Here is a 22774-nt window from a genome sequence, read left to right as displayed (position 1 = left end):
CAAAACAGAGACCCATTACCCAAAAATGAGACTGAAGCAATCTTTAGAAGATAAAGCATTTACAACAAGAAGCTTGGTAAATATTAAAACCACAAGAAATTATGGCAGAGAAGATTATCTGTGGCAAAAATATAAGTAAACAGTTCTGCCTCTCTGATCCTTCACTTCACCGTCAATAAAATGAAAACAAAACATAGTTACTTCCAGGACTGCTGTGATGAAGTCAGAAAGTATAAGGGAAAATACAGAATCGGTCATAAATTGCCGTACAAATATTGGAGAGCATCGTGATTAATAATTTGCCATCTCAGAATTAAAAGAGAGATTTAGGCACACAAAGCACTTAGAAGAAGAAAACACTGGCTACATGCCCAAGACTTGAATGAAAGTGAGACTTATGTATGTGTATAAATCCTTTCATCCCGAATTCCTTGTATTATGTGTGCCTGGCTAGTTTGGTCGCGTGAAGCATAAAAATAGTACAGCCTGTTGAAAATTCCAAAACAAAGAGCCAAGAAAAGAATATGAATAATTTAATCAGATAGGATTCAAGTTTATCCCCAGATTATTTGCCTTTTATTCTTCATTTCAGTTAGTTACATATCCATCCGTTATCGCCAAGGTTGTGCATGCACCTTGAAATGTTCACAAAAGGTCCACAATACAGGGGTTCATAATTAGGTTATATGTTATATTCAGAATCCCAGGGGAACTAATTGATTTTGGAAATATTGAGTAAGCAAGGTGAAGAATTCTTACACAGTTTCGACTACAACAATTTTAAAGACAAGTACAAGCTTCGTTTGCCACAAAATTCACAAAAAAGTAATTGATTGAAGAATATCTCTTTTATGCAAAATATACATTTTAGGATATAATTTGATTAATACTCTACTATATACTGACATTACTCCTTGATCATTTAATAAAAAAATACTCTCATTGCCAGAATTTTATTTTCTGTAATATTTATAATTGAGGTAACAATGACAAAAGACTTAAACCATGAATAATGTTGGTGAGGTTTTTTTTTTAAGTCATAATGATTTTCCAGAACTAAACATACATGTGACAAACAATAGGTTAGTCTTGATAAACAGGCACTGAAAATTTCACAACAAAGACAAGCTGATACCATAAGTGGTTTATAAAAAAAATGATACGGTCAATGTTCATGGATTCAAACAACAAAGGAGAAATAAGGGAAATTAAGACACATCTATACTACACCAATATCACTGCCTTGTATGATTCACAGCACGATCTCCTGCAGGCCCAAGAGGGACAATTCACAGAGGTATGGGCCTTACTCAAAGCTTCCGAGATGTTGGTCATGGACTTGGCTTCCTTGGATGTGAGATGGCTGAAGCTGTTGACCCATGCACACGTGTTGGTATTTACAATTGGTTCCCGGCTACCGGCCAGTCCACAGCAGACCACTCATATGGGGAGCACCAAGCGAGTTCCAGCCACAGTTCTTTTCTAAGCTTTAAATGCCTCGCGAAGACGCAGAGACCTCTTCCAAGTGCTACCTGGTCACGTCAGGGCACATTCAGCAGCAGAAGTCTGTTTCCCGTACAGTCCTTGGTATGGCTAAATTCCATTGTCCCTTTTTCAGCAGTCAAAAATCCATGATAAATTCTGTCCAACACTGCAGTCAATAACAGCAGCACCAGACAGTACATTAATTCCTTTACCACAATGCTATATGTCATTATGACTTTCTAAGTGTGGTGTTATTAAAAGGATCACTGAATCTCTAAATATCAATGTGCACGTCTGGGTAAATACATTGCTGTACAAGATCTCTGACATGCAGTTCATGCGTTAGGACTTGGGGATATAGAGTAATAGATGTTATGTGGCCAATAATAAAAATGACATTTGTCTTCCTAACAAAAAAAAAATAAACATGAGAATTAAGAGTTAATCAACAGTCTCAAGGATCCTGAATGCCTTAGAAATATTGTTTATCCCTCAATTTATATTATGGCATTTTTCTTCCCTCACATGCCGAATACACCAGACACGTTATCGCTAGTGCATTCACAGGACGTTGTAAACAGAATTTCTTCCACTTGGACTGAATAAAACTCCCTCGGGGTTTTGCTGGAGTGTAGTGATGAATGCTGGTTGCTAGGTAGTAGAAACTGACAGGGCAGCAAGCAACCAATGTAATGGTGATACTGCTGCTTAAATCCTGCTTATCAAAAAAGGTTCACAGTACCGATGAACTTGGGTAGTCTACAGGGCATCATTCATTTGTACACAAAGCAGAGAGGCTGTTCCAAAGAGCAGAGAAGGCAGGGGGCAGGGGAGAGGGCCCAGTACTAAAATCATGAACGTCTTACCAAGGCATTTCTGTGCTTCATGAAGACAGATGGCATATACATTTAAGACAGGGAGCTGAGACAGACAGACAGAACAATATACAGGACAAAGCACGCGGGTAAACACTGCCTGAAAATCTGATCAATCCTGCGAGTCAGAAATTTAAGGCTGGTCAAAAAAGCCTCCTGTGAACCACAATAATCTTTGATGTTTGCACAAAAATCAATAAATAAAAATGAAAGGGATAAAAAAAAAGACACAAGAGCTTTGGGTGGTATTTGGCACTTGGCCTCTGAAAATGATGACAAATCCTGGGATTAAAAATATATATATATGACTCTAGTACCAAGCAGCAATTCCTGGCTAAACAATGCAAGCCTGGCCGGCAGTTACCTTTCTCTCATGTTTTGTGCCTTCCCCAAGCCATTAAGTAAGAGATCTGGCCTCAGCTTGCGTGTAACCAGTAATGACAACCTCTTTGCAGTTATCTGTGTGCAAACAACCAGAGACATTCAGAACTCCAATACAGCATTTTTGAAGAAAAGTAAATCAATCAAGAAATTAAACCAGTTAAAACAAATATTTCTTTCAAAGAACAAGGAAAAAAAAAATGCCAAGGAGAAACTCGCCCTCCCTACCCCACAATTCAACATGCAGAACGGTTGACCAGTGCTTTCATTATGAGCAGGATGGTTCGATGCAAGTACACATATCCTGAGCCATCCGCAGTCCCCGAACTCTGCGACACTGCTTTCAGGTGATAGAGACAAGATGGTCCATGCAAATGAGCTGACCAGAGTCGTGTTGTGTGCAATCAAGATAGGATCCCAAACATCTTCAAAATGGGTTAGAGTCACGAGAAATGAAGGTCCAATGAAGTGATTGGCATTTGGAAGCACACTGTTTTAAAGATATCTCCCTGAAGATCTGTTTATGTATTAATGTACTGGCCAATAGCTGACACTACCTGTCATCTTATTGCAAAAGGAGACCAGGGCAATTAATATGGAGAAGTAGCACTACTTTAGGTAATCTTTAAAGCCAGGGTAAGATTTGTTAGCTACCCAAGGGGCATTTCTGACTTCAAATAGTAGTATCATGCAGGATTTAAATTGTATTTAATGGAGCCTGGAGTAACTCTACATTTAATTATCTCCATTACGGGGTAGACAGTACTTGAATTCATACAATTTAGCCGACTGATGCAGTTTGGTTTACAAAATAGATGGGATGGGAGATCGAGAGCGCCTCAGAGGACAAGGAGAGTTGTAGGGTGATGTTACTGGAGAGAGCCTCAGAGCATTGCCTGCCAAGCCCGCTATGTTGTTTAAGCTTCGGGATTTTTCATATCCTTTTATGAAAAAATGCACAGACATCAGTTGAATTCAACCAGAAAACAGACACAAACAATACCATGCAGTATAATCAAAAGTGCTATTTTGAGTTCAAGGAAGAATCTTTTTTTTTTTTTTTACAAAGAATTCAATATCGAGACCATTTGTAACTAAAAAAATAAATAAATAAAGCTCACTAGAGCTGTCATTCCCAAAAGATGAAACTAGCTATCACAAATTATAGTTGTAATACTTCAAAATTTATTCTTTCCAGATTATATTTTGCATTGATGTAATTTTGGCATATAAAATACTAGAAATCTTTTAAGAATTAGGCAAAGCAACTTAAGTAAGATATAAATTTGGCTACTATTTTTACATTTCAGAATACGCTTCTGAGTAAAAACAAGTGGGCTATTTTTTCCTTTCATTTTTTATTATTTACTAAGCTAACAAGCAGGATTAACTTCAAGTGGACGGCTTTTTTTCTCAGCATATTTAATCTTGCAGCTTTATAGTGTTAAAAGGATGATTCTCAAATAATGGCATTGGATGCCATTATCTAGGTGATGTGGAATGAATGCCCATTTCTAGTTCCTTGGATAAGAAAAAAAAAAAGGAAAGGAAAAAAAAGAAATGAAATGAAATATAAGCTGAGTCATAATTTCAGTGAGTTACAATCTGCACTTGGTTATCTGATGTTTTCAGTTGGCTCTTCACTGCCAGGAACTGAGAACCATTTGATCTTGATTCATTTTTCTATCATCTCACATTCTAATCACTAGTGTGCGACAGTCATGGACTCACAGAATAAAAGATCCATCTCACAAGCTTTAACCCAGTGGTTTTCCTTAGCCACTCAAGCAACATCTTCATCTTCATCACGGTCACCTTGGGAAGGACTCATATATTGTAGTACCATTTATTAGAAAGGATTAGAGGTGGTTAAGTGGGGTGGGTGGCACACCGTAAAGTTAGAAGTGAACTGTCTTAAGAGCAGGACAACCACTGACTGAGAAAGTAGTCAGGAAATAAATGTTCTGACAAGTCCCCTGAAAAAGAGTGCTGTAGAACAAGGAAATGAAATTCTCTGCTGGGCAGTCAAAGCGGAGCAAGTACATCCATTTTCAGTGAGCTTTGTTATCGCTTAGACTTAGGGCACATTCCTTGGGCTCTGATGGGCCCTCAGTGTGCATGACGACTATTTGAGAAAGAAAATGGGCCTTTTGTGCTTCCCCATGTTCCTCTCAACTACTTCTCATTTTCATGGTCTTCCGGGGAAGAAGCTAATACTATCTCTCCTCCTTTCACTAGAAAAGGAGAAATTAAGCGAGTTAGTGATTACTTGATTTATCAGTGCCCAGGACAAGTACGGACATGGATTACAATAACTGCTCTACTGGGGGTAAAGTTGCACTGGACAGGAACATCTCTCCCCCCCCACCACCAGCACACATCAACTTCCAGCACACTAGATGTCTTCTCTGAGATTTTGTTGGTGGAAATTTATGCCATCCATTAACTATGGTGAAGTTCTCTAGGACATAATTTCTGCTAACGAGAGAATTATCTGCCAATATGTTTTGTTAGCATTCGGAGATATAAAACACAGGAGGTGATATATATTTCATCCTATTCCAGTGGATGATGGCATACTTAATAAGAGGGTGTCTTAAATAATTAAAAAAAGAATCGTAGATAATTTATCCTTACATAGGGACCTCCGTGTGCCTGGAGAGCTCATTGCTACTGCTCTTCTCTGAAGTGATTGGAAATACAACTTGGGGAATTATAGGAAGAATAATTTATCCTAGTTGACCATGTAATCTAAAAATGCAAACTACACTATAAACATTGATTTGGTTTGATTAAAAGCAAACCGGTGAATATGCATGAACCAGAGAGGTTGTTAATACCTATAAATCATTCATCCTTATAAAAATTTACATCTTGTCTCCCATAGCCTCCAAGCTCCTGACAGGGCCTCCAAAAAGGTAAAAATTTGCTTGACAGTTTTCAATTAATTACACTATTTGTATGTAAATCTTGGTTGCCATGCTAAATATTCAATTATTTTTCTGAAATACAGTTTTCAACATAAATATTACCCATTCTGTTTATAAGTCCTTTTAGTTTTTCATAACTATAATTTCAGTGTTCATTTGAAAAGACTTCCATTCTAATTTAATAACAAGTATTTAATAAAATTACAAGTTATTCTTTTAAGTATGTATTTTTTATTTTGTAGGTTCATTTGTGATAGAAAATTTAATAAGTTTTTTGCGTAAGCAAACTTTTACTGAGTGGACTGGATAAAAATATAATTCATGAGAATAAACAATATTTAACCTAGTTGGAATTGGCATCTAAGTACATGGTATGCATTTTATATAGTTCTTAAGAGAATGTGTTTATTTGGGCCAATACTGAAACTGCTTATCCATGCACTATCAATGGGTATGTTTTTGTGTATGAAAGATGATTTTTTAAAAACTACTACATAAATAAAAGCATAGATTCTAAGTATTGGGAGTTCATTCTTATAAGGAATCCATAAATTTTCTTAATGTATGCCCAACTATACTCCTATCTGTTGACAGAAAAAGAATTCAGTGGGAATCTGGTAATTTCTTTTCATCTATACAAGAGAGAATTTTCAGAACTCTAAAAATCAAACCAGTAGAGAGACCAACTTGAAAGATAAAAAAGGGATCATATAGGAAATGAATGTCTGAATAAGAATAATAGGAGAAAACTATAATCTACATAAAAAGGAACAAGAGAAGAAATGAATGGATTCCTGATAAACATAACAAGACAACACACTAATAAAATTTAGTGAAATTAACAAAAAATGTTATAAGCCCTGGGAGAAAAAACACAAAGTGTAAAGAAACTAAGCAAGAATGAAAAAGGAAGTTGATTATGGTGAGAAATGACAAAGAATAAAAGCCCAAAGATGAATTTTCAAAGATGTGTTCATTGATAAAGAGAATCTTGCATTTGTGAAATAACATTTCATGTATAACTTTTCCATACAAACTAAATATCTTATTAATTGCTTTGCTCATGAAACATTGCCATTTTACAGAAGAATTCTATATTTACATAGCGCTTTATAATTTGCAAAGTATTTTTTCTTATGCAATCTCCTTTGACAGTTTAAAATCCAAAGTATTGTCTAACAGTGGAAGGAAAAAATTTTAGCTAAGTTCTGAAACATGCAACGCTAGTATAAATATTGCATGTGATAATTTATTAAGTGATGCTCAAAAATGTATGTGAAAGTAACCACATATTACATATAAATACATATATACATATATACACATATGCATATATGTACATGTAGTGAGTAAGCATATGTAATGTACTTAAAATATAATGTTCTATACAAGAAATTATTAGTTACGTATTATAATCATTATTTAATGTATGTATATATATTTTGCTTAAGTACTATGATAGGACATTAACGTTCTTCATAAAATATTTAAAAAATTGTTCTAGCACTTAATATTTAAATGTAAAATAGCAAACAACCAAATAAACCTATTCAGATCATTGAAATACATTTTGGTGCAAATAATAGATGCAGAGGAATGGAAGTAATTGCAATGAAGAAGTATGTAAAATACTACGCACTGAAGAAATAAAAGAAGACTCTGTCTTCTCTTTTGAGATTCAAAGGCATGGAGACAGAAGGGACGATACAAAGTGCTCAGAAGCAATGAAAGAGAAGTACAATATGGGTAATGAGACATTTCAAAGAGAGTAGACATCACAAAATAAATATGTAAGGCTTAAAATGTTAAAAGTTTTCAATAGGGAGAAACTTCAATGAATAGCAAAAAAGTGCAGTATTTTTAAAATGCAGTTGCACTAATATGAAAGTTTTGGAGTGGCTTTTCATTAAAATTCAGTCCACTGCATAAGAAATTGTCATAGTTCTTTCTCTATTTGGTCAAAAGCAGAGAAAGGGAATCATGGCAATGAAGCAACTGGAATTATCATAGTAGGAGGTAATCAAAGAGCATATCCGCCCTTGGACAAGGGTGGGTAATAGACATCACAAAACTATTTCTTAAGGAGGAAGAAAAGGGTCCAACTGTCCTGACATCTATCAAGTTTATGCAAAACAAAAACAAAAAACAGTATCTAGGTAATAGTCAGAGGCAGTGGCATCATCTAGAAAATTGGAAGGACATGATAGAGTGGAGCTTCAATGTTCTGTTATATTTCTTAACCAATATGCATGTCCAACAAAATTAATTCATTTGACAAGTATTTATTGAGTGTCTTCTGTGTGCCAGGCACAGTTTAGTATGGGTTGAAAGTAGTAATAAACTTAAAAGTATTATTATGCCTCAAAAAGAAATTCTATAACACAATTTATAAGTACGTAAGTAGCCTTTCAAGAAATGGGGTATAGTATTCTATATAGCCAAGAATGTTGGACCTTTTTGGTCTTCTGACATTCAAATAAATCATGGCAAAAACTGCCCAAATACTGGATAAGAGACTTAATTACAGTGTGTTTAAAGCTTTTCTTTGGGGGGGAAAAAGCCTTATTGTTTTATCATTTACTTATCAAATATATGCATAGAGTCAATAGTGAGTTTTATTACCTGTAGTTAATAAGATAACTTTTAAGGACTGTTGAATACATTATATTAAAATAATTAGCTGAGTGACTTAATTTTTAAATACCCCATTACAATTCTTCCCATAGATGAATGGAAACCAAAAATATAAAGAAAGAAGGAAGGGTGAAATGTCTTTGAGATAGGACAATCAAGTAGGTTCTTACAATATGCACTTTAATGTTTATAATGAGCAAAGAGGTGATGAGGAATGCAAGAGAACACTGCGAGCAGTCTTTCCTAGAAAATGACGAAAGAGCATTCATATCACTCCATATATTTGTAGCACTTAATTTCTAAGTCACCTGTTAGGATCTGATTAAATGAATGCCTACCTTTCCTGATCCCTCCATCAGAAGCACACGTGTAATCACCTGTCGTCAGTAGGAAACATGTTTCCCCTCTTCTGTTTTTGTCTCTGGTACTAGAGCGTCTGATGGGGAGCCTTTCTGGGGGTGATAATGGCGGCTCACTTCCTGTACTGTCGTCACCTGATAACACTGGTCACAGCACCATGCCCATTGACAGACAGTGATGGATGAGGAAATGAGACAGTACAAAGAGTTTACACTGAATGTCCATAGTACAGTCACTCGATATACAAAACACAATAATCACATCATGATAAGAAAGAGGGTCTTCATCACTCATTACAAAAATTTACATGGAGTAAAATGGAAATGTATTGAAAAGGAGAGATATGTTCTTTGGGAAGTTTTACTTCCACTTTGGAGTCTATCTAATAGGAAATGGACTTTCACAGAACTAATATGAATTCAAAATAAGTGTGATAATGATGTAGCACACACATTAATATCTTATGATTTTTGACATGCTACCTAGTTACTGTGAATAAAGATCTTTAAAAGTGGAACCTATTTAAGGAAAAACTCCTAGGTACATATTTGGTTTTGGAGCTCTTTGAGACACATGCTTATAATATTTGCAGAAGTAATTTTCCAAAAAAATCTTCATAAAAATAATCCCAAAACTCACTTTGTGTCCAGGTTCTCCATTGTTAAGTGAAAAAATGTTTTGGAGCATAACGATGGATTAGATTAACTTCTCCAAATGCCCTTGAAACAAGTGTTTACTTCTATATGCTTTTGCCAAAGACGTTTGCATCCTATTGGCCTGGATGTTAGCTTATTATAACAATATTTACCCAGGCTGAGAGTGTGTCCTGGTTCGCATGCCCTTCATAAGGACTCTGTACGGGTACTCTGAGAACAGTCCGATGAGACTAGCCACACCAACTAAACTCCACCTTTCATAAAGACATTCCTTGCCTGATAGTTTTCAGATAGATTGACAGAATTTGCAAAACAATGTACTAAATAAGCATAAGGATCTTTATGAGTAAAATCTTTAAAAAGCAGTTTAGTTCCAGCCACATTTTTTTTCTATTTACTTCGTGTAAACTTCTGGAAGCTAATGAAGGAACCTATGAAAATGTTACCTGCCTTTGTTTGCTTGTTTGCTTGCTTTGTGTAATTGGGGTTATTTCTAAATTATGTGAAAGTATTCACATGGGACTATCATAAATCATTTTTCTACAAGAAAAAGATTAAATATATCTAAGTTATAGGGAATGAACATATCTTAAATTTTCAGAGTGGGCTGAAAGGTAATTAAATTGTTCAATCTATAAAATATTTCATCTGTACCAGACACAGTAGAGAGCACATTACTGACTACCATTTTGCAAAATGAATATTAATTTACGGTCAATGTCCTCTAGATTATCTATGGCAATGGAGAGGGGTAGGGATTCAGCAGTAAATCACCCAAAATTTAGTTCAGGAGGGGAACAGAGCCCAATGCATAGTGCATAAAAAAGGAAATCCACAGGGAAATTCAACTTTGCCATTGATTAGACAAAGCAGATCATCTACCTCCAGGATAATGGTGAATTTATTATATTACATAGCATCTTACCCAATCTAAAGGGATTATACTGAATATCCTACCTAAGTTAACAAAAATGAAAATTTAATCAATCCTCTAGAATATTGCTAGGGACGACTTTTATTATCAAAAAGGCTATCTTCCATATCACCTTTTTGGTGTTCAGGCTATTGAAATATAAGCATCCATTCTTTTTAAGTAACTGCTTCTTGTGAAATAGGTTGAGATGCATGGCCCCATGTGGCAGAGATAAAACTGAGACAAACACACCAAGCCAAATGATAAGGAAATCAACATTTTGAGAATGAAAGATGGAAAATGGCCAGTATCATACCATCACATCGTGCAGGGGAACGAAGAAACATTGGCACAAAAGCAACAAACAGGCAAAAGAAAATATTGGCACCATCAGCAAAGGGCATTCCCACTAAAGCAGGAAAACTCTATAGACCAGCTATGCCGGCTTCTACTTCTACTTGGAATCTACTGAGAAAAGCTACAGTCTAGCTGTCTACAAGCCTGACACAAACACATGTACTGTGAAGGGGTAAAACTGAAAACTCAGGACATTCATTGCAGACAATGAAAATGGTTGCCTTCTACCTGAGGGACATACTGGTCTATAAAGTGTTTAGTGGCATGCATTTGAAATTGTGCCTTACCTGATCTGTTATGGTCCAGAAGCCGATTGTCTTTGCCCAGACACGCGTCACCTTGTGTGCTATTGCAGGCCATATTTAATTCTGTCTTGCAAAAAGTAGGTGAGCTTGCCTGAGGGGCAGGAGGGATGTGCTTCTTTCTTTTCCTTGGAAGTTTCTGCTTCGCCATTGCCAAGGAGTAGTACATTCCAAAGTTGTTGACAATGACAGGCACTGGCATAGCTATTGTCAGCACTCCAGCCAGAGCACACAGGGCTCCCACCAGCATCCCTGACCATGTCTGGGGGTACATATCCCCATAGCCCAAGGTAGTCATGGTCACTACAGCCCACCAGAAGCCAATTGGAATGTTTTTAAACTGTGTGTGCTCACTAGCTGAAGGGTCGTTAGGTTGAGCTCCTACTCTCTCGGCATAGTAGATCATAGTAGCAAATATCAAAACTCCTAGAGCCAGGAAGATTATCAGCAGCAAAAATTCATTAGTACTAGCTCGAAGAGTGTGTCCAAGCACCCTCAGACCTACAAAATGGCGGGTGAGCTTGAAGATTCTCAGGATCCTCACAAATCTTACCACCCTGAGGAAGCCAAGTACATCTTTAGCAGCTTTGGATGACAGCCCACTGAGTCCCACCTCTAAGTAGAAGGGTAGGATGGCCACAAAGTCAATGATATTCAAGAGATTTTTGATGAATTCAAGTTTATTAGGGGAAAAAATGATACGGACTAAAAATTCAAAAGTAAACCACACCACACACACTCCTTCTACGTACGTCAAGGCAGGATCCGTTTCGATTTCATATTGTAGAACAACGCTTGTGCCATTGATGACTGGTTCTGTCTTGTTTTTAACAATATTGAAAGCTTCATGTGTCTCCAGGCAAAAGGTCGTGATTGAAACCAGGATGAAGAATAAAGAAGCAAAAGCAATAAACTGTAGGGGGAAAAAAGGAAATAAAAAAAGAAACAGAGAGTGATCTGAACTATAGTATACTTTGATCCAAATCTAAGAGCATCGATCCCTGCAGATGAAAAAAAATAAAAGCATATTTGGAGATTTTGCTGGGGATGTCACTCAAGTGAAAAAAGAGATGTGTTTCGAGTTCTGTTTTCTGCTTACATAGGTAAAAACGTTCGCTTTATGTTGGAAAGTAATTTCTTGACTCTTTTGTATAAGAAAATATACCTGTTAAGAAAGCATAAAAATCAATCCAAAATAATGTTAAAGGGCAACAGACTGAAAAAAAATAATAAATGTACACAGCAGCTCAAGATATTGTTTCTGATCCTAGAAATCTTCATGTATTACGTCAAGTTTTACATCTATAAATAAAAGATGCATTCCACACATGAGAATTTGGAAACCACCTGAATTTAACTGTAGGTTTTTAACCATAAATAAAATGTTCAAGTTGTCATGAGGTATGGACGTGAAAAAAAAAAGTTTTTTAAGCTATGTTACAGTTAAATTGTATCAACTTAAGGTACAGACTTGTCCAAAAGAACAGATCTAGAGATGAAGAGTAGGCAACAAGACTGAAGAGAGAGAAACAGAGTTAAGGAACAAACTAAAAGACAATTTTCTTTCTCACCTGAAAAAGAACTCCAAGTGTTAGAGGAGCATGCTATAAAATTGTGGGGTTTTTAAAAATTCAACTTTTTATTTCATTTCTTCAGTCAATATGTGAATACACACACCTACTAATACAGAATAATGATAATAGAAGCTCTTACTTTCATAGTTCTTATTAGTGCCAGACACTCATAAAAGCAAATTACATAATTAACTCATATCACTACTCATAACAACACTACTACTACCATATTTAACAGTTCTGCAATATTAACACGAATTTAAGCTACTTTTCCAAGTCGTAAGACACGAAATGATAGACCTAAGACACTAACCTGACAAGTCTCGCCCCCAATCGTTTCGTTAACTACCAAACTCTCACATGTTCAACACAAATATGTTGAAAAATTTATTTACATGAGGTCACATACTTCTTAATAGTCAAGATCTGAAAACTTAACACCCAGTTTGAGTGAATGGTACTGTTGCAGACAGTACCAGAGGTTTCCAAAGAAGCCAGCAGATTCCTAGTGCTCTCTGCTAATGCTCTCAGATTAGCATGCGTACTGAGCACCAAGAGATTGCCCCTTGAATATCCAAATTAATTAATCATTTAGGAGCAAGAGGTCATCAGTCAAGTGCAGGGTAGTCCTTATTCAGAAATAATAGGGTATATCCAAATCCCAAACCTGTCCCCTAATGCCTATTCCTCACCCATGCCATTGAAAAGATCAAAGTTTCAAGAAGAGATTGAAACTACCTCCTTTTTTTCCTGGTAGAGTTTCAGTGTAAGCGATTTACAAAAGGAGGAAAAAAATCTTAGGATGATGACTATCTGCCTTAAAGAACCACCTCAAATTCTAAAATTGTTCCTATGCAGAGTAGCAGTTAATACATCATTCATATAGTATTATAAAGCACGCCATTTTCATGGCTTTATTTCCTCATGCATATCGTCCCATTTCCCCTGGTTTTGACATTACGATTTCACAAATATCTTTCCCAGATGTAATGCAAGATGTTAATATGTTTTCACTCAGCTTTCTCTTTGTACAAATAAATATACGGTTCTTTTAAAATCAACTACTTGTTTTAACAGTATCACTAAGACCTTCTAGATACTTTAAAAGATGGTATCTTTTGGAGGAAGAATTAATTATCCTTGATTCATACATTACTTCTTAATCTAATCACAATTTTATCTCTAGATTTGAGAGTCACCTTCATTTCTTATTCCTCCTGAAATCTCCTTTTGTCATTAGAGCCCTGCTGGTGTGCACATATTGACTCCCCCACCAAGCCACTCCCCACACTCTAGTCTCCAGCATTTCAGACTAAGTGTCAGAAGTTTTAGTGCACACTTTCTACCTATGAGGCAGGTACAGAATACAAGGCAGTTAAAGTAAACTGCAATTTTATTTTATGTTTCTAGTGTTCCTTCGTCAGCATTTTTTCCAGCTAACTTTGCAGTCTTCAAACTCTGTCCATCTACATTCATGTAGGGAATTGATTGGGACTTCCCAACATTGCTCTTTCGAAATCTATTCTAGCTTCTCAGCCTACCTCTCATACAACAAAGACAATTTTCTAGTGTACTTTGATGCTAGTTAATACAAAACACTAGGATCTTTTCCAATAGGACATTTTTCTACTTTTCATTCATTCATTCATTCATTCATTCATTCAACAAGTATGAATTAGATGGCTCTCTATGCCAGGCCACAGGACGAGGGCCTTAATGTAACAGTAGTTAACAAAACACAATGCCTGGTTTGAGTAATTCGCAATCTATTAGGGACACAGGCATTAAATAATTAACCACACAAAAATTATATAATTATAATTGCAATAAATGCAATGAAGGATAGAAAGGATCAAAATAAAAGGGGGGCTTTATTTTAAGACTGAGGGGTCATAGAAACCTCTGACAAAATATCTACAGACTGAAATTTGAGGGATAAATGAAGGTTGACCTGATGGAAAGGGGATACTTGTCTATAGCACAGTAGGAAGTTTTAACAAAAAGTCTGGACTTTTTCAATCTCACTTTCTCAAGTGAGGCCTTTACTGGAACACCACGGGAGCAGCAGGTCTTCCAAATCTGCCTCTTTTGCACGAATTGTCATGATTAAAGCCCAACCTAGCACAGACCCTGACTTTTTCAAGGCTAACCTCTTTTTCTGAAGAGCTTTAAATAAACCAGAAATATTACCTGGGTTTTAAATTGAGGCTGTAGGGTGACTTTAGAGCAGTTTGGTTGCTGGTGCTATTCCTTTAGACTTGTTGGCTTATTTGGAGAGCTACAGCATTCACTTATCTTAAATTACTCTATCAGCTCCATTGTTTGGGATCCAGTAAAAATAAAAGATATAGATTAAAGTGGTTTTTACTATAAAGCACTATGTAAATATAAGAAATCATTATTATATGTATTTAGTATACTTTAAAAATATGTAACTAGTATCTCAATGAGAACTACCAGAACCTGATGTTTATGTTCATTCAATGAGTTATTACGTTGTCAGAAAAAGGTCAACAGAGTCAGAAGGTACCACCACACCTGGTGGTTGGAATTTAAGTAACATGTATCATCTTGTTAAATTATCCATTTTGCCTACCCCTATTCCTAGAAAAGGAGTTTGGTCCTATTTTCTAGAACATACCTGGAGAGCTTACACAAATGTGAATTCCTCACTCTCCACACCAGACATCAGACACAGATTCTTTTGTTTGGGGAGAAGCAATTTGCGTTTAACAAGCGTTCACAGTGATTGCATATGCATACTAAAGTTTGAAAAACACTGTTTCGGTGTGTTTTCAACTTGATAATACAAGGTCGATAATTCATTATTAAATGAATTGGAGAAGTTTCTAAATTACAAGCATTTGTTGAATCTTCCTAAGACTTAAGAAGAGTAGTTCACTGTATCTTATATCTTAGATGTTTGTGCCTGTGTCTGTGTGTGTTTCTTTGTGTGTGTGTGTGTGTTGTGACATAATTCTGGCTTCTACACAAATATTGGTGAGTAAACAAAGCAATTCAGCCTCTAAATGTATGCAATTCTAAGACACAAAACTTTGAAAACCAAAAGTCTGTTTTTACAAGTCACTTAGAATTTGAATGTATCAATATTTTTATTAGCATTATTTAAAGAACCACATCATGGTTTTGTATTTGTATTATTCTTCATTGTAATTTTTATAGTTTCATACATATTTAGCTTTTAAGGACTTTGTAAATCTGCCAGAGTGTGATAATAGTATAATAGGAAAATAAAAAGAGTGTAAAAAAAGAAACAAACTGTCATTCTGGGAGAGAGACATTCATCTCAGAAGTACATAATTATTTTGCTTTAAAAAAACAAGCTAGATAGGCCACTTTTTTATTTATAAAGTCTAAAGACACTACTAGGTATGGTTTAGAATGAGAGGGCTGTAACAGAGAACCAAAGTATTCTTCATAATAACGTGGTAGGAAATCAGAAGTTGTCTTCTGTTAGCTTAAAAGTGGGGAAGTTGGAAGAAAGTTGAAATCTGGAGAGAAAGAGATGAGAAAGGTCCCTAAGGAGGATGAAAGGCCCATAGTGGGAGGGGGCAAGCAAGTGAGAAACCCCTGTTCAGGTGCAGCAAAGGAACTTTGGGATATGGATGGAGTATATCAAATTTTAAGATGATGCTTCCTCTGTTATGCCTTCAGCAAAAAGGTGGTTGTACAAGAGCCTGGCATAGATGGTGCTTTGAGTGATGAAGGTATTGGCCCATGGGAGGACAAAAAGAGGGGAGCGGTCAACCATAGAGGCGAGATACACAGTGAGGCTCAAAAACATAGGAGAGTAATAAGTAAGAATAAAAGGAAATCGGGAGAAATGTAGCCCTGGCGAAAGTATTTGGAGACATTAGGGGAGACAGATCTTCCAACAGAATGAAGAATAGGAGCTCAGTTTATTAGGAACTTAGTTTGAGGATCAGATGAAAAGGTGACCCCAGAAGCCTTGAAGACCTAGAATTATCCAGAGGCAACACTTGGACTCCATCATCAAGGAATTTGTACATTTCAGTTGAACTTAATTCTTGGAGACTTGGATACAGAAAATGTCTTCTTTTTTTCTGACTCAGTAAGTTAAGCTGAAAGGGGTAAATATAAGGTTAGGCTGAATATTAAGAAAAAGAAATTGAAAAGGAAAGAAATGGGGGGGGGAGGTTTTATTTGCTTTCCTCCTTCATTGAACAGGGAGCTGTTTAAAGACTGGAATGATGTCATACTCATGGTTGTACTTCCTACTTTTGGCACAGTGGTTAGTATTTAGTCTGACTGGCTGGCTGGATAGAAGGATGAAAGAATTAATGAAAGAATAAATAAATTAACAAAATAATAAGGTAGACCACATTCTAGTGGGAATCTAAATGATTTGAGAAAAAGGAAATGACAGAAATGAAACAATAAAATATGGATATTGAGGCAAAAAAGTGCCAAATTTGCAGCAGAAGCAAATTGAACTGGTCCATAGGTCTGAATGTTGCCATTAGTAGCTTCCATTAATTCTGTTAATGGAGTCTTATCAAGGGGTTGGGGAAGAAAATCACATTGCCATCTCTTTCCTCTTCCCCTGTGATAAGACCAAAAACTCTTACAGGCATTAAATGAAAATAAGATAAAGCATGTTAAATAATTAAAATATTAGAAAGCTTTCTAGAAGGTGTTATCACGCTGAATGAATTCACAGAACTGATGTATCATCTCAGACAGTTTCAGAAGGGATATGTCCTGCTAAGATAGTGGCTTGTGAATCCAGCAAATAGCCACTTTTTTCTCCATAACCCCAGTGTCCATGATAGGCTGAAGTCCCCAATACTCTGTTTTAGTTTAGTTTTGTTTTGTTTCTAATTAGCAACCATGGAAAGAAAGCCCTCAGGGTGCAGTTCTACACAGAAGATATTACGTCCATCTACGTCAGTGCAAAGATTTAAGTAGGTCTCCAAGTACATATAACAGGCTGAAAGAGGGGAAAAGCAGGCCATATCGTTGTTTCATCCTTTTCTCTTTGGTCTTAGCATTAAAACTGATAAAACTGAACTCTATCTACAACTAGCTCAAAAGTGCCAAACATAATGAGGACCAGACTGATTAAGTGGCCTTTCTCTGTGCTCCCATAGCCCAAGGTCACGGATGTAGCAATTTGCACACACTTTTGTTACTGATTCTGCATGTCCACAAATTGCTCAAAGAAAAGAACTTAACACCTATCCCTAGAGCCAAAGACAGGGCTTCACTGATGGCAAGAAGTAGGTGCTCAGTTCTTGTGAAATTGGTGAAGGAACACGTTTTTGAAATATGTTTACTTGGTATGTAAAAATCCCACTGGCTCCAACACAGAATCTGTCCTTTAAAAGTCACCTCAAAAAAGAAAAAAAAGGGGGGATGAGGGAGGAAGCCTAGGTGACGCAGTTGGTTAAGCACCTGACTCTTGATTTTGGCTCAGGTCATGATCTCAGGGTCGTTCGATCAGGCCTTTGAAGGACTCTGTGCTGAGCTTGGAGCCTGTTTAAGATTTTTCCTCCCTCTCCGTCCCTTGCCTCTCTTGCACATGCGCGCACTCACTCTCTCTAATAATTAATTAGTTATAAATTAAAAATAATAAAAAATAAAAGTCACCTCATCCTATTATTTCACAAGTAAAAACCTCAACCTGTATCTTAAAAGGGGAAAAAACCTTGAAGAAAAATTAAACTTACCTCTATTTGAAAATAAGTCAATGAGATGATTTAATGGTTAGAAATAAACATTTTTTAAGGCAAGTTACCTAAAACATGGATTTTTGCCATGGCCCATGAATTCCAATCCTTCAAAGAAATTTCCATTGAAGGACTGGAATTCATGGATCATGGCAAAGAAAAGCCTGAAAGCTCTTCTTGACCTTGACAGTCACCTTGAAAATGGACTCCTCACATCAGGAAATTGAGGACACTGGATTTCGTCAATTAAGGCTGTGAAAATAGCCATCGATTTGATGAGAAGTTTAGAAGGGAGGAGTTTTCTTTCCTCCTTGATTTCCTCTCACTTGTAAAAGATGATGAAACATCACTCTTTGCTTTGAGATGATTTCTCACTTACTCTGGCATCTTGCAGGAACTCCATGTGCTAAAACTGAATGATTTCTTAGGATTATGGTTGCAGTACTTGGTCTGGGATCAGCTTGAAATATCATTTGTATGTAAATACTGATAAACTTGTCAGGCTGTTGAGCAGGGTAGCCTGACCTCTTGAGTTTTCCTGTGAAGGACATTAGGTACATTGTACTGGAGTTATGATTCATGGAAGCAATTGGTTAGGATCTCTCTTTTCTCTCAGGGAGCTAATGCACTGAAAAGGGATCCTAGCACAATAGTTTTAATCAATGCTTGGGAGGACGGTTTTATTTTTATATAATAACTGTTAAGATTGCTGGTGGACTGGGTTAGCCAAGAGGAAGACAGCTTTAAGAGACAGCTGCCTGCCTTAAGAAGAGGTGTCAGATTTCAGACTAAGATATGGAAGCTTGAAGAATGTTGCAGTAAACACCATTTCAGAACTCATAGTGTAGTGTAGGAATGAAGATCCTTGGAGCAACTTTGGAGGAAGATCGAAAATTGCTGAGATTGGCTGTTACCAGCTTTCAACCCAAGTCAATGAAGACAACATATATTATCATCAAACTGCTAAAATGCTACATCTGGTTAAACGGGAGAAGAGTTTGCTTTATTTGTCTTATGTACCCACCCTGCCCTGTAATGTCTGTAATCATAACGATGGAATGAATTGTAACATTTAGTTTCCCAAAAAACCCATATATATATATATGTACGTATGTCTATATACACATACACTAAGGAATTTCAGCTTTAACAATTCCACATGAGGTATATCTACCTTTTGCTTGAATTTTAAGGACATTATGGATTTTCCAAACAGAAATGCCTCACTCCTATTATGCCCATTCTGCTTTTCTCTCTTAAATAATTAAATAGAGACATGAACAAGGACTTCCAATAATAAGGAATCAGAGCCCATAGTGCCTCCCTATCCAAAAATTTCACTTTTAGAAATTCACTCTGATAAAATGTGTATAGAAAAGTACAAGGATATATGTAGAAGGACATTCACTGAAGCATTATTTGTGAAAAAACAAAACAAAACAAAACAAAACAAAACAGTAAATGTCCACCAGTCAGTGTTATGTCCATAATATAGGATTACAAAGAATGAGGCAGGTAAATATGTACGAAATGATATCCAGTGAAAAGTATTAAACAAAAAGGTGGCTGTGGCATAACATGCAGAGTCTAATACCATTTCTTTCTCTGTGTACAACTAATGCATGCAAATAAACAGCAGCTCTATGCTCTTAGCAGGGGTTATGTTGGAGTGTAAGCGTGGCATTGTACAAATGTGTTGCTAATGGAGAATTAGAAGTGATTCTATAAATATCTTTAAAGTTTAAAATTTTTACAAAATTTTTAATCATGTATTACGTTTTATTTTTTAAAAAATTCATTCAAAAAAAAAAATACTAACCAAGAGAGGATTAAACTTGGATCTTCATTCTCGATGACCATTAAGCTGATTTTATGACTCCATAGAAATTATTCATTGGCAGATTGCCATTTTTCTTCTTTTCTACAGCACCTTCAATTTAGCAAATGCTCTTAATTATGTATGTATTCAAGTCTCACATATTAGCTTTGCCGTAATTAACAAGAATGTGGTGTTGTTCACAGAACTGTGGTCTCTAGAGAAAGAAAATAGTCTCTTTCATTAGTAAGACTATCCTCAAGGGCCCACCAAGTAGGGACAACTAGAGCCCAGTGTCTGCTGGTTCCATGCAGAGTTGACAATTACTTCCGAGCCTCTTTTGAAACTGGTAAAATCAGCTTCTCTTCATTTAAGTTTTACTGTTTCAAAGCAGTTTCACAAACTTTATGGCATTTATGATGTTGAATTAGATCTTTCCTCAATGGGGATACCATACACACACATGATTATGAAATGCACAAATCAGTGAAGAAGGTGAAGAAGATTAAGCTAAGGTAACTGTATATAATCATATGTGTGTTTATAACACATTTTATCTTTTATATCTATTTATAAAATGTGTTTATATGTATGGATAGATATGTATGATATACATAGGCATAGATTATATATAGATATGAATATATTATATACATAGGTATAAAACAGATATAAAACAATATGAGATTTAGATTTCTCAAATAAAGAAATGTACCCAAATATTACTTTTGGCCACTGAAACTTATATGACCCCTGAAAAATATCTTCCACCATGTTTTTTGATATCTTATCCAACATAAATGCACATCATTTTCTCTACATTCTTTTTTCTATGCCACACACTGATTTCCCTGAAATTTTTATTTGGCCTATCCACTTCCATCCAAATGTAATTTTTCGGGCAAGCGAGGCCTATACATAACGTTAGTATTACCACAATGAATTATTGGTGTTCAAAGTTAGGTAACTAGATTTAAAAGTCATCAAATATAGGGGCACCTGGGTGGCTCAGTCGGTTAAGCATCTAACTATTTTGGCTCAGGTCATGATCTCAGGGTTGTGAGGTTGAGTTCTGCATTGGGCTCCCTGTTGGGCTCTACACTGGGCATGGAGCTACTTAAGATTTTCTCTCTCCCTCTTCCTACCCCTCTCCCCTTCAAGCTTGCACGCATGTTCTTTCTCTAAAAATAAAATAAAATAAAGTATAATTAATTTATTGCATGAAAATAATTTTTACAATTGTTTATTAGAGTGAAGAAGAATTTTACACTTTTAGTCACAAGAATAACCAATTATATATAGTTATTTCATAATGTAACCATGAACTGTAATTCCTTAATTCCAATTATTGAAAACTCCCTCCAAAATTTCCATATTTAACATATATTAATTTGTCCTAAACTTATTTTTAAATTATTCAATTTGTCTTGGGATGGTATGACCTATACCACCATGATCTAGGAATACCTAGCAGGTCACAGTTTAAAACCCTATCTACTATAAGTCGTAGGCTATCTTTCTTGAGGCTAACAATCACTTCCCAAATTAAATTACTGAAGAATCCTTGGTTTAACTTAGTTGCAAGTGAGGGAGGTAAAGAGAACATTAGTTGAAGGTGAAGGGAGGTGACTAGTTGAAAAACATTTGCTAAGGATTTATTGACTCTGTTGAGTCTGTTTCTTTCAACACAATGGCACTGTGGTTAAAACCTACCTACAGACTGCCATGTATGCCTGTCTAGCCTGCTGGGGCACCTCTGCTCGTCCAGATCCCTGTACAACACAGGGATTCCAAGCTTCAGTCTCAAATGTTATCATTCTCTTTTTCCATATCTGCTTGCTCAGTAATCCTTTCTGAAATGTAAACAAATGCACAGATAGCCAAGTCCTGAGAGTCTTCCAAGACCAGCCATATCTCCAATGGAGAGGGCCTTTCCCCCTCCTTCCCCACGTTTACATATTTAAATTAAGGCTATAGTAAGCATTCCTTTTTCCTCAAGATCATTTTGTTTGGTGGATATTTGTTCTTCCTTGCTACTAAGCCTGGGTCAGGACACCTCCAATCCACCCTAGTCTACTTCAGCAGGTATGCCTATGTGGAGAGAGGATACTGGAGTCTCAGTTCCTCTTCTGCCTGAAGATCTTGGGTGCTCTTACAAAGAGCTGCAGATTCTTCCCAGAATCAAATTCTATATTCCACAAAACAAAAGCCCCTGTGTAACTGGTAATTTCATTACAAGAAGCAACAAAGTCATATTTAAAATAGGGAGGAGGAATTGATTGGCTATGTAATTGGAAATTCAATAGGGTCAACCTTAATGTTTGCCTAAGCAATTTAACTATATCAACAGCTATCAGAGTGTGGCCTGGAACTTCTAGTGGTCCAGAGACCCTTTTCTTGGGTCTATAAAATCAAAATTAGTTTGAAATGATATCAAAATATTTTTTACTTTTTCATTCTCATTGTCTTACTAGTTTGCAGAAGATTTTTTCCAGAGGCTACATGATGTGGTATTACAACAGATTGAATGCACCAAGGAGACATGAGAATCCAGCCCACTTTCTATTATGTCAGACATGAAAAGGATCGGCAAAAATGCAAAACAGTGCCACTTTTCTCACTTCACTTTTCCTCTTTTAGAAATTTTATTCTTTTTTTTTTTATTTTTTTTTAAGATTTTATTTATTCATTTGACAGAGAGAGAGACAGCCAGTGAGAGAGGGAACACAAGAGGAGGAGTGGGAGAGAAAGAAGCAGGCTCCCAGCAGAAGAGCCTGACG

General features: G+C 36.2%; 1 protein-coding gene across 1 annotated transcript in view; it reads right to left on the bottom strand.

Moving 5' to 3' along the window:
* Positions 1 to 2679: 2679 nt before the first annotated feature.
* KCNC2 (potassium voltage-gated channel subfamily C member 2) overlaps positions 2680 to 22774 on the bottom strand; it is a 186614-nt gene continuing 166519 nt past the window's right edge. The window contains exons 3-5 of the mRNA XM_048218174.2: positions 10879 to 11806; positions 8644 to 8808; positions 2680 to 2819 (exon numbers count right to left, since the gene is read on the bottom strand). Coding sequence (XP_048074131.1) covers positions 2758 to 2819; positions 8644 to 8808; positions 10879 to 11806 — 1155 coding nt within the window. The 3' untranslated portion in view covers positions 2680 to 2757. The remainder of the gene's footprint in view (positions 2820 to 8643; positions 8809 to 10878; positions 11807 to 22774) is intronic.

The sequence above is a fragment of the Ursus arctos genome, unplaced genomic scaffold (assembly GCF_023065955.2).
Source record: "Ursus arctos isolate Adak ecotype North America unplaced genomic scaffold, UrsArc2.0 scaffold_21, whole genome shotgun sequence".
NCBI classification, from domain to species: domain Eukaryota; kingdom Metazoa; phylum Chordata; class Mammalia; order Carnivora; family Ursidae; genus Ursus; species Ursus arctos.
This window is presented reverse-complemented; position numbering and strand designations above follow the sequence as displayed.